The sequence below is a fragment of the Clinocottus analis genome, unplaced genomic scaffold (genome assembly GCF_023055335.1).
Source record: "Clinocottus analis isolate CAN_PGR_092001 unplaced genomic scaffold, fCliAna1.0.p SCAF_50, whole genome shotgun sequence".
Taxonomy (NCBI): Eukaryota; Metazoa; Chordata; class Actinopteri; order Perciformes; family Cottidae; genus Clinocottus; species Clinocottus analis.
In genome coordinates, this window is record NW_027176208.1 from 537,641 (window position 1) to 554,303 (window position 16,663).

The following is a 16,663-nucleotide window of genomic DNA, read 5'->3' on the forward strand; positions in this document are numbered from 1 at the left end:
TCCGACTTTTGAGGACGTGTTTTCTCTTCCTTAACTTTCATCTTCATCTCTTCATCACTAACTCCTGCTCACCGTTTCACAACCAAAGTCCTTCGTCTCGGACTCTTTGAACTAGTTTAACATCTGATCTGAGTTTAGTTCCCTTGTGTCTGTTTGTGGTCGTTTTGTGTCTGTTTGTGGTCGTTTTGTGTCTGTTTGTGGTCGTTTTGTGTCTGTTTGTGGTTCTTGTGTGTCTCTTTGTGGTCGTTTTGTGTCTCTTTGTGGTCGTTTTGTGTCTCTTTGTGGTTGTTTTGTGTCTGTTTGTGGTTGTTTTGTGTCTGTTTGTGGTTGCGTTGTGTCTCTTTGTGGTCGCGTTGTGTCTCTTTGTGGTCGCGTTGTGTCTCTTTGTGGTCGCGTTGTGTCTCTTTGTGGTCGCGTTGTGTCTCTTTATGGTCGCGTTGTGTCTCTTTGTGGTCGCGTTGTGTCTCCTTTAGGGTGTGTTGTGTCTGTTTGTGGTTGTTTTGGCCCTCAGGCCACATATCTTGCTTGGTGGTCTATTCATTAGGTCAGGAAGTGTTTTTAAAGCTTTGTAGCCGATGGTTTTAGTTTGGGTTCTCTGAGACGACGAGAGGTCTTCGAGCACAAAGTGCCTCACGTTGTTGTCTTCTGTCTCCTTGTGGTCTTCACACCTGCAGTGGAGTCTGGGAGCTGGACAGAAGAGACGGTGACACAGCAGGTGTCCACAGCTAAAGGTATCAGCTGTGTGGAGCCGCTCTCTTCCCGCCTGGCTTCCTGTGTGTGTCTGTGTGTGTGTGTCTCTTCTGTCTTCACTTTGACACAATGAGCTCTCCCTGAAGTCTCTCTGCTCATTCTACTTTTTTCTAAAAACACTTCTTTCTTTCTCCAGAAGCATGAACCTAGAAGATCAGTCTTTATTTTGCTCTGCATTGAACTTCTCACTGACTTCCTGTCTCTCATGTGCAACAGTTCAGTACACAAGACAACACGTGTTACTGTTACATAACACAACGTTTCATACAGACATTAACACTTCATGGTAAGATTGATTCAATGGTTTGAATAACCATCACAAGGAGAAAGTGGTGTTTGGAGTGGGAGAAGGTTGTTGTACTGCATCAGAGGAGATGACTGGATGTGTTTCTGTGTCTGTTCCTCATCAGCTGCCAGAGTTGCCATTGAGGAGACCGTGGAGACCAGGAAGGTTGGAGCGAGAGAGGAGATCCCATCAAAAGGTAGCGGCCGCCTAAACGTCTTCCTGCTGCAGCTCAGCGCCTCTTGACTCACGCTCTTCCTCCGCCACTAAACTCTTGGACCGTATAGTTTGGTTCTGCTTTGTGTCTTCGTTCCTTCCCTCTCTTACGGGCTGCAGACTCTTTACATCCTCTACTGTAGTTTCTGTTTCTCTTCTGCAGCGCTTCTCTGCTTGAGCATCTCTCTCTTGTGTCGCTAAAACAACCGGTGTCTCTTTAAACTCCCAAAGCTGAGAAGAGGCCTGAGGAGAAGCCGGCAGCCGTGAAGGAGCCTTCACCTCCAACAGGTACCGGCACACCTGTGATGTTGGCATGCTCCTGTTGAGTGATGCATTCCTCTGTGTGACGTGTCTGTTTGTCGTGAGATCTCACTTCATTTCACTGACATTTTGAAGCAGCGGAGGCCAGAAAGCCGGTGGAGGAGAAGATTCCTGCTGTTATAGTCCCAGAGAAGAAGAAAGCCGCGGCTCCAAAAGGTAGAGAAGTCTGACTGCATCCGCCTCTTTGCCGATGACGCCGTCCTGGTGTTTGAGTTCTCTCACGGCGAGGCTCAGGTCGTCTTGTTGGTTGTGTGACCGTCTGGTTGATGTTGTGTTTGAATGTTTGTTAAAAGAAGCAGAGGAGGTAAAGAAACCCGCCGCCCAGCCGCCTGCCGAGAAGCCGGGACTGCCAAAGAAAGGTACTGACCTCCTCACTTTTCACCGTGCTGCCCTGCACCAAACTGTTGTAGTTTCACTTTTCACCGGTGCGTCTCACTCTTCTAAGTGTCGTCTCACTCTTTCAAGTGTCGTCTCATTTCTAAGTGTCGTCTCACTCTTAAGTATAGTCTCACTCTTCTAAGTGTCGTCTCACTCTTTCAAGTGTCGTCTCACTCTTAAGTATTGTCTCACTCTTTCAAGTGTCACCTCACTCTTAAGTATAGTCTCACTCTTTCAAGTGTCGTCTCACCCTTTCAAGTTTCGTCTCACTCTTTCAAGTGTCGTCTCACTCTTACGTGTCGTCTCACTCTTTCAAGTGTCATCTCACCCTTTCAAGTGTCGTCTCACTCTTTCAAGTGTCGTCTCACTCTTAAGTATTGTCTCACTCTTTCAACTGTTGTCTCACTCTCTCAAGTGTCATCTCACTCTTTCAAGTGCCGTCTCACTCTTAAGTATTGTCTCACTCTTTCAAGTGTCGTCTCATTTCTAAGTGTCATCTCACTCTTTCAAGTGTCATCTCACTCTTTCAAGTGTCGTCTCACTCTTAAGTATTGTCTCACTCTTTCAAGTGTCGTCTCATTTCTAAGTATTGTCTCACTCTTTCAAGTGCCGTCTCACTCTTAAGTATTGTCTCACTCTTTCAAGTGTCGTCTCATTTCTAAGTGTCGTCTCACTCTTTCAAGTGTCATCTCACTCTTTTAAGTGTCGTCTCACTCTTTCAAAGCATTTCTTGATGAATCTTGGATGCTACCACGACGTCGTTCTAACGTTAGCTAATGTCTGTGTTGCCTACCTGAAGATGAGCCCAAGCCTCAGGTACCAGCTGAGCCCAAAAAAGTGGCGCCTGCAGCTAAGCCTGAGCCCGAACCCAAACGGAAAGCAGAACCAGAGCCTAAACCTAAGCCGGCACCGGCTCCCAAAGCAGAACCCAAAGCCAAGCCGGAGCTCGAGCCCGAAGCTAAGCCGGCGCCGGTGAAGAAGCCGGTGACGCCTCCATCCAAAGGTACTTCTTTTTGTTTGTTTGTTTGTTAGTGCTTAAAGACTTGCTGTGTGATTCTGTCTGAACCGGGTCAGAACCGGGTTTTCTCAGCTTCAAGTGTGGAAGCGAATCTTTGACTTTGTGTCCTGAATGTCTTTGCTCGTCTCTAAACTAAATGTTGCTTTAAGTCCTTGAGGAGGCCGCAAAACCAAAGATCCAGAAGGAACCGGCGGTAAAGAAGCCAGAACCAGAGGCTCGAAAAGCCAAACCAGAACCAGAAAAACCCAAACCAGAAGTCCGTAAACCTGAGCCTCTTGTAGCAAAGCCAGAACCTGCAGTTCAGAAACCAGAACCTGCAGTGGTTCAGAAACCAGAACCTGTAGTTCAAAAACCAGAACCTACAGTGGTTCAGAAACCAGAACCAGCTGTTCAGAAGCCAGAATCTGCAGTGGTTCAGAAACCAGAACCTGCAAATCAAAAACCAGAACCTGCAGTGGTTCAAAAACCAGAACCAGCAGTGGTTCCCAAGCCAGAACCAGTAGTGGTTCAGAAACCAGAACCAGCAGTGGTTCGGATACCAGAACCAGTAGTGGTTCAGAAACCAGAACCAGTAGTGGTTCAGAAACCAGAACCAGCGGTGATCCAAAAACCAGAACCAGTGGTGATCCCTAAACCTGCAGTGAAAAAAGCTGAACCTGAAGTCAAAGTGCCAAAACCAGAACCGAAGCCGGCGCCAAAGGAACCTCTTAAGAAAGGTATAAACGTCTTGAGATGCGTCTCTGGAGTTGTTCTTAATCTTCTTAACCATCCAACTCTAACATCTTCATGCTCATCTAGTGGTCTTAGTGCTGATTGATCCGTTTGTGATTCTTGTGGTTTGTGCGAGCAAACGTGTTCATCTTCTTTGTAACCAGTCGCACTAAAACCCAAACCCTCCATCGTCTCCTTGCCTCCTTGTTTCCTAACGTCTAACCCGACGGTCCCGTGAGGCGTCGACGGGCCGGCGCGTCCCGTTGGTGCGTCCCGTTGGTGCGTCCCGTTGGTGCGTCCCGTTGGTGCGTCCCGTTGGTGCGTCCCGTTGGTGCGTTGCAGTCGGGTTTCTCTGGTCTTGCACTCGATAGAGTGTTTGTGTGTGTCCGTCTCTAACAACACTCTTCAGTTCTCTGGAAAGCTTCTAATGTCTGTGAATGGTGCTCTTTAAAGTTCCTGTGGAGGAAAAACGACCCGAGCCTCCAAAAGCATCCAAGAAACCAGAAGCTGTTCCTCCCAAAGAAGAGAAAGGTACTGTCCCGGTCCTGAGCTCTGGTCGGGAGCCAGACTTGAAACGATATTACTTGTATACTGCATCTGATAGCTACTGAGTATAATGTGTATGAGGTTTCCTCCGTGGTCTGTTCTTCTGGTGAAGTCACTGCTGTGTTTTTCTCTCTTCACTGTGCGGCAGCACGTCTTTCACTTCTTCATGTCTTGAGTCTTGTGTTTGTGTCAAACCCTCTTCAAGCTCTGAAGCCCAAACCCAAACTCGTACCCGAACACGTACCTCAGGAGGTGTTTGAGGAGGTCGTTGTGTCGGAGCCCGAACCTGCTGATATACCTGAGACAGAAAAGACCCCTGAGAGGGTCCCGGAGGTTGTGGAGGAAACTCCTGAGGAGAAGGTAGCAGAGAGGTCACCTCCTGAGGAGGTACAACCTGCACCGGTGTCTCAGAAACAACCAGAGAGGACCTCTGTAGATAAAACACCTGAGAAGATACCTGAAGCTAAACCTGAAGTCAAAGCTAAACCTGAAGCCAAAGCTAAACTTGAAGTTAAAGCTAAAGCTAAACCTGAAGCTAAAGCTAAACCTGAAGTCAAAGCTAAACCTGAAGCTAAAGCTAAACCTGAAGCTAAAGCTAAACCCAAACCAGTGGAAGAAGAAAGTCTTCCTAAAGGTACAGACCGAGGTCAACAGGAATCTGACCTCACCTCTTTGTTTCTGTCTGTGTGCATGTCAGCAGCCGTCCAGTTAGCATTAATGTTAGTAGTTAATATTACAGTTAGCATTAATGTTAGTAGTTAATGTTACAGTTACTGTTAATGACATGTTACAGTTAATGTTACAGTTACAGTTAATGTTACAGTTATGGTTACAGTTATCGTAAAAGTCGTGTTACAAGCCGCTAACACCTTCGGTGGGTGTCCCCGCTAGCTACACGCTGTAGCCAGCTAGTTCTCAGCTAGTTCTACGCTAGCTCCCTGCTAGCTCTACGCTAGCTCCTAAACAACCACCGAAGGTAGCGGGTCCAGCCCCGACTCGGGCAGCGGGGACGTGGGGAGCAGCAGCAGCGATAGAGGAGAGCTAGCAGAAGCGCTAGCTTGCTACATCGGGAACACCCACCAAAGGCTGTAGCAGCGTATTTCCTGACTTTTACGGGAGTAGTTATTGTTACTTTAAATACTAACAGTCACTTCACTCTAAACAGACATTTACATAAATTACCCTGTAAATGTAAATAAAGATGGCGGTTTGATAATTAAAGGAAACGTGATTCCTGAAGCAGCAGAAAGAGGGAGAAACCTCAGCCGCCATTTAAAACCTGTGTGTCCGATTAGTAGATTCTGTACTTTGACAACATCCAGCGGTAGAAACCAGAACAAGCAGTTAGTCCTTTTACTTCTACTTTTACTGAGAGATGACTTCACAGCTGCTGGCGGTCATTTCATGTGTGTTGCTTATTTCTACAAGTTTGTTAAATGTCTGAATTCTCTTCTTTTTGAAATAATCTTGGATCCGACGCTCCGTCTTGGATTAAAAAAGGGATTCATTCTTTCAAAGAAGTAGAAAGTAAGAAGACTGAGAAGATGGTTTCTGAAGAGGAAGCCGTGTCTCCTCCAGAAACAGGTAGCGACCAGCCGACGGCGCTGCATCATCTCAGTGACTCCTGGTGATGATGCTCGCGGTGGATCATCACCTTTAACTCATCCGTCTCCTCCAACACTAATGCTTGTCTCTGTGTTTTGTCCTCACCTCTTGGCGCCGCCGCATGACGCCTCTTCTTCAGCGCCTCTTAAAGGGACTGCGAGTCCCGTGAAGATCGAGCGACGGAGAGCAGCTCAGAAGGTACAGGAAGTGTTTTATGTGACGGAGAAAGAGGAGGCGTGGGTGCACGAGGAGGAGCACGAGGAGGTGTGGGAGCACGAGGAGGAGGAGCACGCTGAAGCGTCCGACCAGGACGACGTGGCTCGTCCGAGCGAGACGACGGCGTTGTCGTCAGACTTCTTTCAGGCCGGAGATCAGAGATCTGAACTGAGAGCTCCGATGTCCGTTACTGACTCTTCCAAGAGGAAAGAAACCAGGTCAACTAAACACAAGAAAACAATAGAAACCATTGTTTTAGCCCAGCAAGAGCAACCCGACAGATACAGGGAGGTCGAGACCACAAGAGAGACGAAGGTCTTCAGCAGGACTCTCGAGTCGCCAGGTGAAGCTGCAGATGGTTCAGCCACACGGCTGCAGGACCAGAAGGTCGGGTCTAGAGTCTCAGAGGTCAGCGTTAAAGCAGAGAGACGAGAGAGGAAACCTGCTGCAGTCAAAGAGAGAGAGACAAAAGAACCAGTTATTATCACGAGAAAGGTCTCCTATGAGGAATCAGTCCAGCACGACGTCGAGCTGGTTTTACATGAACTAGAAGATGAACCCGGTCGAGCCGAGGCGACTACAATGCGGCCGACCGCTGCAGACAAACCAGCTCTAGTGAGGAAGGTTGAAGAGGAAAAGAGTAGAAAAGAGGAAGCTGTCGTTCAACCAGCAGCAGAAACAGCTTCTGTCATGAGACCAGAGAGGTTACAGCCCGACGAAGTGCTTAAGAGAGAGGAGAGGCGCAGGGCAGAAGAGTCAGTAACAGACATCCAGCTGCAGAGGCCAGAAGGCGCCAAAGCACAGAAGAAGAAACACCAGTTTACAGAAGAAGAAACAAGTCTTTTAAAACCCTCTGAACCAGAGAAGAGACGGCGTTCCCCTCCATCTGCTCCCAGAGGTAGAGTCTCTCATCTCCATTCCCTCTTTAACGTTGTCTTTATTCTTTTTCAAGCCACCAGGGGGCATCGTTTCACCAGCACATCTCTTCATAAGACTTTACTCTTTGATTTAGAAGAGTTCTTTTTTTTATACCTTTGTGGTTTCAAGTCTTTCTTCTTCTAAATGTTAATCTCTCGCGTTTAAAAAAACCTCATTATTCATTAAAGAAGCAGAAGTCGAGGCCGAGGCGATTGTTGCGGCTGCGCCTCCTGAGGAGATAAAAGCCAAACGAGGAGAGCGAGGTACACCGACAGCTCGTCTTCCTGTCAGCTGCTTCCTCTTTCTTATTGCATCTGTTTGTCTTGTTTAACTTGTTTGTGTCTGTGTTGTTGTTGTTTCCTTCCTAATCTCTTGGCACCGCCACATGGTGCTTTCTCTTCACGCCTCTTAAAATCCTCCATTCTCAAGCGAAAAGAGCTTCGTCTGGAAGGACGCAAGAAGAAGAAGAAGAAGAAGAAGAAGAAGAAGAAGAAGAAGAAGAAGAAGAAGAAGAAAAAGAAGAAGAAGAAGATCATCACAAGGATGAAGAAGAAATGAAAGCTTTGCAGCAAGAATGGATTTTACGTGCGAGTATAGAACCTGACAAAGAGTCTGATTCAACTGTTACTGATGGTTTCAAGACAAAGGGTCTTCAAAGTAAAGGAAGTCAGTCTGAGAGGAAAACAGCTGTGTCGGTTCAACATGAACCGACCAAACAGAACAAGTTTTCTGTCCAAACTACTGGTTTTACAACAGCGAGCGTAAAAATAAAAGACAGTAGAAAAGATACTAAAGAACCTAAAGAAGTTTTTCAAAGCAAAAGAAAAAAATCTAGGAGTCCAGAAATGTCAGGTAAAGTTGTTTCTGTTGGAAAGCAGGCGATAGAAGCACAGCAGGAAGGTCTTACCTCTCAGGGACGAGGAGATGAAACAAGCTTATCAGTTAGAAAACCAGTTTTGTCCAAAGTAGTTCTACTGAAAGACAAACTGGTCAAAGTCAGTCCGATGGAAGGAACGACTGAGATGGAACCAAACAGAGACGCTGTTTCTCCTGCAACGCAAGTCAAACTGTCGGCTAGAAAAACCCTTCAAACACCTGAAGTCTTATCTGAAGAGAAGGATGTTGCTCAGAAAGCAAGACAGCAGGAAGACGTAGTGGATGAAGACCGAGTCAAAGCTGTTCAAGACAAATCCGTCCTACAAAGAGCAAAAGACATCAAAACAGGACAAAGTGAAAGAAAAGCATCAACGGTTGTTGTCGTGAAGTCGTTGACAGAAGCAGATTCCCCCGAGAGACAAGAAACAGCGTCAGCCAGAACCAAAGAGGTTCAGTTAAAACAGGTTGCGAGTAAAAGTCAAACATCTAAAACTGAAAAAGAAACATTTTTGTCAGAAACGCCTCAAATAGAAGAAGTTCCTCTGAAAGCTGAAGCTCATGGAGATGAAGTTCAGTCGGAGGTCACAGGAAATGAAATGAACAAAGTTACAGACACACTTATTCCCACTGAAGAGCAGAAAACAAAGAGAGTTTTGAGAAAGCTTCCTTTTGAGGAGAAAGAACCGCCTCAAAAGCAGAGACAGCTGAAGCCAATCAAGAGGAAAGCTGACGATGTCCAGGCAAAGATTGAGGGTAAAACTGCTGCAGACGCTCGTGCTAACGTAGCAGAGCAAGAACAAGCTGAAAGAGCGTCCTCGCTCTCTCCAGGGATCAGAATAACTCCTGAAGCCTCACTGACAGCAGCAGATGGTTCAGAAGATGTTCCCAGTGAGGAAAGTCAGAAACAACCTGACAGGAGATCCTCGGTTCCTCCTGTGATGGAGGCCTCTTCATCGGAGCCACATGTCATTGTTCAGACGAGTAGAACTGCTGAAATCACAGCAAAGCTCCAGAGCTCAGAAGACGAGTCACTAAAAGACGAAGTAGAGGAGAAGGAAACGAGACCGAGTGTCGACAAAACCGGTAAGATCAAAGTCAAAGGAGTTCAGTTGAAGACAGGCGAGCAAAGAGATACACTTTCTCCAAACTTCCAGCTGAAGGACAAACTCTTGAAGGTTTCTAAAACTGAAGAGCAGGAACAGCGAGAAAGAATGACTGAACCAGAATCTCCTCAAGAACCTCTCCAGAAACTGATCAAACCTCAAAAGGTTCTGGTCGAACAAGAGCAACTAACGGTCGGCACAGTTAACGATACGACCTTCAAAGTTTCTGCTCTCAAAGAATCTACACAGGAACTGGTTGATAGGAAGGTTTCAGTTCAACCTTTACCAGAGGAAACTTCTGAAGAACTGGAAGTGACTCCTGAAGAACATGCAGAAATCAGAGAGACGGCAGCAGTTGATTCCTTCGAGGAAAAACCTTCTGACACATTGATATCAATGAAGAGACGACCAAAGTTAGCTCCAAGTAAAGAGGCTGCAGACAAACAAATACCATCAAAGTCTCTCACAGTTGAAGATAAAACTAAAAAAGTGCCTCATATTGAAGATGGGACACCAAACATAGAGGAACAACAACAAAGAAAAGTCTTGGATGCATCTGAGGTTGATGTGTCAGTACCACACACACAACATTTGGTGGCACAAGGTACTCAAAAAACAGGAAAGGAGGCAATTTCTGAGTCTGAAGCGAGAAGATCAAAGGAAGAAACACAAAAGATGAAGAGATTACAGAAGTTACCAAAGACTGGAGATAAAATAGATGAATTCCAGTCGGTGATTTTACCGATTAAAGTTAGAAAAGAGCAAACATCTCTGAATAAAGACAAGGAAACCAAACATGAACAGGAGAACCTGTTGAGGTCAGAAGCTGTCAAGCAAAGTGGGCCAGAAACAAGAGTGAAAGGTAAAGAAGAAGAGACTGAAGAAGGAATCTGGTCCAACTTAATCCCAGTTCAAAGTAAAACAGAAGAAGTGTCTCCCACTGAAAAGAAGACGCTTAAAAGAAGAGAACGAAGTGAAATCACAGCCTCATACGCTGCTGAGTCTGTAGTAACCCACGAAGAGTCTGATGCTCCAGAACAATCAGGAAAGACAGTTGAAGGAATTCAGCCAACAAGATATTCAAATGAAGACAAACCCATCCCAGAAAGAGCAAAAGACATCAAAACAGGACAAAGTGAAAGAAAAGCATCAACGGTTGTTGTCGTGAAGTCGTTGACAGAAGCAGATTCCCCCGAGAGACAAGAAACAGCGTCAGCCAGAACCAAAGAGGTTCAGTTAAAACAGGTTGCAAGTAAAAGTCAAACATCTGAAACTGAAAAAGAAACATTTTTGTCAGAAACGCCTCAAATAGAAGAAGTTCCTCTGAAAGCTGAAGCTCATGGAGATGAAGTTCAGTCGGAGGTCACAGGAGATGAAATGAACAAAGTTACAGACACACTTATTCCCACTGAAGAGCAGAAAACAAAGAGAGTTTTGAGAAAGCTTCCTTTTGAGGAGAAAGAACCGCCTCAAAAGCAGAGACAGCTGAAGCCAATCAAGAGGAAAGCTGACGATGTCCAGGCAAAGATTGAGGGTAAAACTGCTGCAGACGCTCGTGCTAACGTAGCAGAGCAAGAACAAGCTGAAAGAGCGTCCTCGCTCTCTCCAGGGATCAGAATAACTCCTGAAGCCTCACTGACAGCAGCAGATGGTTCAGAAGATGTTCCCAGTGAGGAAAGTCAGAAACAACCTGACAGGAGATCCTCGGTTCCTCCTGTGATGGAGGCCTCTTCATCGGAGCCACATGTCATTGTTCAGACGAGTAGAACTGCTGAAATCACAGCAAAGCTCCAGAGCTCAGAAGACGAGTCACTAAAAGACGAAGTAGAGGAGAAGGAAACGAGACCGAGTGTCGACAAAACCGGTAAGATCAAAGTCAAAGGAGTTCAGTTGAAGACAGGCGAGCAAAGAGATACACTTTCTCCAAACTTCCAGCTGAAGGACAAACTCCTGAAGGTTTCTAAAACTGAAGAGCAGGAACAGCGAGAAAGAATGACTGAACCAGAATCTCCTCAAGAACCTCTCCAGAAACTGATCAAACCTCAAAAGGTTCTGGTCGAACAAGAGCAACTAACGGTCGGCACAGTTAACGATACGACCTTCAAAGTTTCTGCTCTCAAAGAATCTACACAGGAACTGGTTGATAGGAAGGTTTCAGTTCAACCTTTACCAGAGGAAACTTCTGAAGAACTGGAAGTGACTCCTGAAGAACATGCAGAAATCAGAGAGACGGCAGCAGTTGATTCCTTCGAGGAAAAACCTTCTGACACATTGATATCAATGAAGAGACGACCAAAGTTAGCTCCAAGTAAAGAGGCTGCAGACAAACAAATACCATCAAAGTCTCTCACAGTTGAAGATAAAACTAAAAAAGTGCCTCATATTGAAGATGGGACACCAAACATAGAGGAACAACAACAAAGAAAAGTCTTGGATGCATCTGAGGTTGATGTGTCAGTACCACACACACAACATTTGGTGGCACAAGGTACTCAAAAAACAGGAAAGGAGGCAATTTCTGAGTCTGAAGCGAGAAGATCAAAGGAAGAAACACAAAAGATGAAGAGATTACAGAAGTTACCAAAGACTGGAGATAAAATAGATGAATTCCAGTCGGTGATTTTACCGATTAAAGTTAGAAAAGAGCAAACATCTCTGAATAAAGACAAGGAAACCAAACATGAACAGGAGAACCTGTTGAGGTCAGAAGCTGCCAAGCAAAGTGGGCCAGAAACAAGAGTGAAAGGTAAAGAAGAAGAGACTGAAGAAGGAATCTGGTCCAACTTAATCCCAGTTCAAAGTAAAACAGAAGAAGTGTCTCCCACTGAAAAGAAGACGCTTAAAAGAAGAGAACGAAGTGAAATCACAGCGTCATACGCTGCTGAGTCTGAAGTAACCCACGAAGAGTCTAATGCTCCAGAACAATCAGGAAAGACAGTTGAAGGAATTCAGCCAACAAGATATTCAAATGAAGATGAAACAGACAAATGCACTGCTCTTGAAGAGAAGAAAACAAGGCAGAAAGAAAGTGACAGAAAGGAAAAAGTTAGACCTGAGATACAAGTAAGAGAGAAGAAGCTGGATGATGTCGCTCAAGACAAAGACCAGGCATTAGTCAAATTTCCCACCATTAAAGAGATGGAGGAAAGTGACAAAGTCTCTCCAGCTATGAAGACAAAACCACGAAGGGATAAACAAATGCAAAGTAAGGATTCAGTTGCAGCTCAACGAGACAAAGCACCTGAAGAAGAAAACGCTGAGCAGATCAGCTCCAAGACAGTCGTAGTACAACATGAATACAGTCGTACTGCTGCACTGGAAGGAACAGAAACAAGACAGGAACAAGAAGATGCTATATCAGATACTTCCAAACATATTACAGTCAAAGTTCAAGACAAGCAAGAGAAAAGTGAAGGAAAAACAAGTGTTTCAAGTGCAGCTCAACCAGAAACAACACATGAACACACTCTGATGGATAAACATCTTGTGACGGACCAAACCACCACAGTTCTTCAAGCTGAAGACATGAAAACCAGACAGAAGCAAAGAACCACAATGACAGCAGTTTCTCTGGTAATGGAGGAAACAAAAGCTGGGACAGTGACGGGAAAAGATGAGTTAAAGACGACAGATGAGTTTGAACAAATTTCACAAAAGAAAGAAGAAACCAAAACAAAGAAACCGCTGAAGTTTGACAAAACATCTCTTGAGGATATCCAGAAACAGGAATCCCCAAAAGAGAAAAGCCAAAGGTCAGGCCCAATTACAAAGAGTTCATTTGAGGAAGTTCAGTCCAAGACAGTTGTAGTACAAGATGACTACGGGAGAGTTACTGCTTTTGAAGCCATAGGAACTAAACAGGAACAAGTGGGAAGAACAGCTTCAGTTGCTCCTGTGATGAAGGTTGTGTCTGAAAGATCTCTGATGGTGTCAGAAGGAGACGCTGAAACAGAAACTCTCCGAAGGTATACGACACCTGATGAGCAAATTCAAGTTACTGGACAAATCATGCCACAACTAGACCTGGTTCCAGCTCAAACAGACAAGGTGTCTGCCACTAGAGAGAACTTACCTGAAAGATATGAACAAGTTAAAGGAAAAGCCTCAGTTTCTTCTAAAAGAGAAGTCACATCTCTGATGGAGCAAGAAGCTCCAGAAAGACTGTCACAACTGGAGAAAACCACCACAGTTCTTCAAGCTGAAGACATGAAAACCAGACAAAAGCCAACTGGAACTAAGACACCTGGTACTTCTGTAACCGACACAGAGATTAAAGACATTGAGTCAATGAAATCTAAACCTCTAAAAGAGGAATCACAGAGGTCGGACAGAGTGCAGTCCAAGACCGTGACAGTTAGACATGAATATGGAAGTGTTGCTCCAATCCATGTTCTGGAAGCTAAACAGGAACAAGTGGGAAGAACAGCTTCAGTTGCTCCTGTGATGGAGGTTGCATCTGAAAGAGCTTTCCTCGTTAAAGAGGAAGACGCTGAAACAGAAACTCTCCGAAGGTATACAACACCTGATGAGCAAATTCAAGTTACTGGACAAGTCATGCCACAACTAGACCTGGTTCCAGACCAAATAGACAAGGTTTCTGCCACTAAAGAGAACCTACCTGAAAGACATGAACAAGTTAAAGGAAAGGCCTCAGTTTCATCTGAAAGAGAAGTCACATCTCTGATGGAGCAAAAAGCTCCAGAAAGACTTTCACAACTGGAGAAAACCACCACAGTTCTTCAAGCTGAAGACATGAAAACCAGACAGAAGCAAAGAACAACAATGACAGCAGTTTCTCCGGTAATGGAGGAAACAAAAGCTGGGACAGTGACGGGAAAAGATGAGTTAAAGACGACAGATGAATTTGAACAAATTTCACAAAAGAAAGAAGAAACCAAAACAAAGAAACCGCTGAAGTTTGACAAAACATCTCTTGAGGATATCCAGAAACAGGAATCCCCAAAAGAGAAAAGCCAAAGGTCAGGCCCAATTACAAAGAGTTCATTTGAGGAAGTTCAGTCCAAGACAGTTGTAGTACAAGATGACTACGGGAGAGTTACTGCTTTTGAAGCCATAGGAACTAAACAGGAACAAGTGGGAAGAACAGCTTCAGTTGCTCCTGTGATGAAGGTTGTGTCTGAAAGATCTCTGATGGTGTCAGAAGGAGACGCTGAAACAGAAACTCTCCGAAGGTATACGACACCTGATGAGCAAATTCAAGTTACTGGACAAATCATGCCACAACTAGACCTGGTTCCAGCTCAAACAGACAAGGTGTCTGCCACTAGAGAGAACTTACCTGAAAGATATGAACAAGTTAAAGGAAAAGCCTCAGTTTCTTCTAAAAGAGAAGTCACATCTCTAATGGAGCAAGAAGCTCCAGAAAGACTTTCACAACTGGAGAAAACCACCACAGTTCTTCAAGCTGAAGACATGAAAACCAGACAAAAGCCAACTGGAACTAAGACACCTGGTACTTCTGTAACCGACACAGAGATTAAAGACATTGAGTCAATGAAATCTAAACCTCTAAAAGAGGAATCACAGAGGTCGGACAGAGTGCAGTCCAAGACCGTGACAGTTAGACATGAATATGGAAGTGTTGCTCCAATCCATGTTCTGGAAGCTAAACAGGAACAAGTGGGAAGAACAGCTTCAGTTGCTCCTGTGATGGAGGTTGCATCTGAAAGAGCTTTCCTCGTTAAAGAGGAAGACGCTGAAACAGAAACTCTCCAGAGATTCGTTGTATCTGACCAGCTCGTAAAAGACATCCCGTCAAAGAAAGAAGACATTCATGAATCCACTGAAGTTCCTCTTAGAAAACATTCACAAAGTCCAGAGTCCTCCGAGGATTTTGCTGGAAAACAACAGATAGCAGATAAAAAAGTCTCACCTCAACTTAAAACTAAAGATCTCGTATCAATAAAACAGAAACAGACTCAACAAAAGGCAGAAGTGACAGCTGTCATTCACCAAAAGATAGAAACCATTCTAAGAAAAGACAGAGAGTTTCAAGACAAAGAAAAGGGAGAGATCAAAGCCACCAGACAGAAAGTAATCAGCGTAGATCAGTCAGCTGTACCTGAGAAAATGAGTGAAGGAATGTATGAAGAGGTAGTTGATCACGGGGAGATCCCTGACAAAACCAAACCTTTAACCTCAGAATCAAAAGCCGGTATTGAAGTAAAGCCCACAGTCACAGAACCATCAGTAATAGATCAAACCGAACCCAAGACAGCTGAGCAACAGACTCCCGACGCTCCGCCAGACCAAGAGCTTTCCACCAGAAAACAGGAAGTGGAGCGCAGTCGTCTGAGAGCAGAGTCTGCTCAGGAGGGTGAAGCTGTAGAGAGCAGGGTTTTGTCTTTGGGCCCAGAAGGAAGAGAGCAATCCTCCAGAGGTACAGAAGGGAAACTGTTGTGTGTCACTGAGCACGTTTTTTGATCTGAGCACCAAGCGTCGTTTTCACTGGAGATCATGTCACATCACCCATGTTGTTTGGGCACAAACTGTTGAAGAAGCGTCGACTGAGATGCTCTCTCGGCCTCTTGTCACCTGATGTCTAAACCAGCACAGTTTCATGTTGAGGTTTCCTCGTCACTCTTTCTAATTCTGTGTTTGTTGTGTCCGTCATGTCTCTCTGTACCCGTGTGCCTCAGAGAACACGCCATGCACAGATGAGGAGAGAAGCTTCTTCATCTGTAAACTCTCTTCCCGCTTAGTTTGTTTCCGTCCTGGATCTTCTTTGTTCTCTTTGTTTCGTTTGGTCTTTGCATGGTTCAGTGCTCAGCCCGTCCGGCTTAGCGAGGTTCTGATTGTCGTATCGTTTCATTTCCAAGTTCCTGCGAAGGAGAAGGAGTCTCCACCTAAAGTCAAAGAGGCGGTGGTGGAGCCGGCTGCTCCTCCAGAAGGTACAGACTTCTCTTTTCATTAAATGTGCTCCATGTCTGTGTTTCTGAAGGCGTTCGTAAAGGAACGTCCCTCTTGATCAAAGTTTCTAACCCGGTGGTGATGAACATAGAGCAGCTGTGTGTTGCTGGTCAGAGTGTGTGTGGAGCTGTGTGTTGAAGTGCTCTGCATTGTGTGCTTGAAGAGAGCAAAGCACCGGCTGCTGCCAGAGTTCAAGACGCTGACAGAACCAAGAAGGTCGAGAAGAAAGTCAGTCCAGAAGAAGAAGCAGCGCCAGGTATCCTGATGCTTCTAGAGCATCCACACACATCGTGTGGCTTCTTAAACATACTGTTGTGTTTTGGTGATACTTCACAATACTCTTTGTTGTACTTGAAGTGACCAAGCCACAGCCGGCCGTAAAGCCCAAAGCGCCAGCCAAGAAGGAGGAAGAAGCAAAACCAGCGGTGGTTAGAAAAATAACTCCTGAAGCAGGTAGATGTGTTTGAAGCACTGAGGATGAACCCTCTCGTTGCAGTAATAACCCCTGTGTGTTGTTGTTGTTGTTGTTGGTCGGTTTGACCTTCACTTCAGCTGCTTCCATGTTGTGTGTCTGTTTTCTTTGTCATTAATTCCTTTATCTTGACAACACGAGCATGCCACAGTTGCCTCTTCAGCTTGTTGTCTGTATGACATCATCTCTTATGTTGTTCCACTCATGTGACACAAGACGACTTTACTTTCCATCACAACTTCCTCCACATTGTGTGTTAAAGTATTTACTGTTTCTGAAGGTGTCTGGTAAGGTCTCTCCATTTTACGATCAGTTCAAAT

The 16,663-nt window shown here is 45.2% G+C and overlaps 3 protein-coding genes across 19 annotated transcripts in view; all 3 read left to right on the forward strand.

The window, feature by feature from the left end:
* The window catches only part of ttn.2 (titin, tandem duplicate 2), a 186,723-nt gene that overhangs the window by 67,862 nt on the left and 102,198 nt on the right, over positions 1-16,663 (forward strand). For 8 of the 17 annotated variants that reach the window (XM_068601489.1, XM_068601493.1, XM_068601494.1 and 5 more), the window contains 9 exons: positions 675-731; positions 1,161-1,232; positions 1,481-1,537; positions 1,646-1,726; positions 1,864-1,929; positions 2,748-2,951; positions 15,781-15,852; positions 16,035-16,127; positions 16,229-16,324. In XM_068601489.1, the coding sequence (XP_068457590.1) occupies positions 675-731; positions 1,161-1,232; positions 1,481-1,537; positions 1,646-1,726; positions 1,864-1,929; positions 2,748-2,951; positions 15,781-15,852; positions 16,035-16,127; positions 16,229-16,324 (798 nt within the window). Of the gene's footprint in view, positions 1-674; positions 732-1,160; positions 1,233-1,480; positions 1,538-1,645; positions 1,727-1,863; positions 1,930-2,747; positions 2,952-5,752; positions 5,808-15,780; positions 15,853-16,034; positions 16,128-16,228; positions 16,325-16,663 lie in introns of those variants that run through there. The other 9 variants (XM_068601495.1, XM_068601505.1, XM_068601492.1 and 6 more) reach the window with 8 other exon arrangements.
* On the forward strand, positions 7,348-9,257 carry LOC137803221 (neurofilament heavy polypeptide-like). Its single transcript, XM_068601478.1, has 3 exons — positions 7,348-7,352; positions 7,399-9,133; positions 9,180-9,257. The coding sequence occupies exons 1-3, from the start codon at positions 7,348-7,350 to the stop codon at positions 9,255-9,257; spliced, it is 1,818 nt and encodes a 605-aa protein (XP_068457579.1).
* LOC137803223 (golgin subfamily A member 6-like protein 22) lies at positions 10,222-15,622 on the forward strand. Its single transcript, XM_068601479.1, has 2 exons — positions 10,222-13,452; positions 15,601-15,622. Exons 1-2 carry the CDS (start codon positions 10,319-10,321, stop codon positions 15,620-15,622), a joined length of 3,156 nt encoding a protein of 1,051 aa, XP_068457580.1. The 5' UTR covers positions 10,222-10,318.

Bases quoted from the DNA above. Each gene is read 5' to 3' on its own strand.
- LOC137803221 (XM_068601478.1), top strand. The intron at 9,134-9,179 runs GTCGGCACAGTT...CTGCTCTCAAAG, and splicing joins TCGAACAAGAGCAACTAACG to AATCTACACAGGAACTGGTT.
- LOC137803223 (XM_068601479.1), top strand. From the start codon at position 10,319: ATGAACAAAGTTACAGACACACTTATTCCCACTGAAGAGCAGAAAACA. The intron at 13,453-15,600 runs GTATACAACACC...CGTGTGCCTCAG, and splicing joins GAAACAGAAACTCTCCGAAG to AGAACACGCCATGCACAGAT.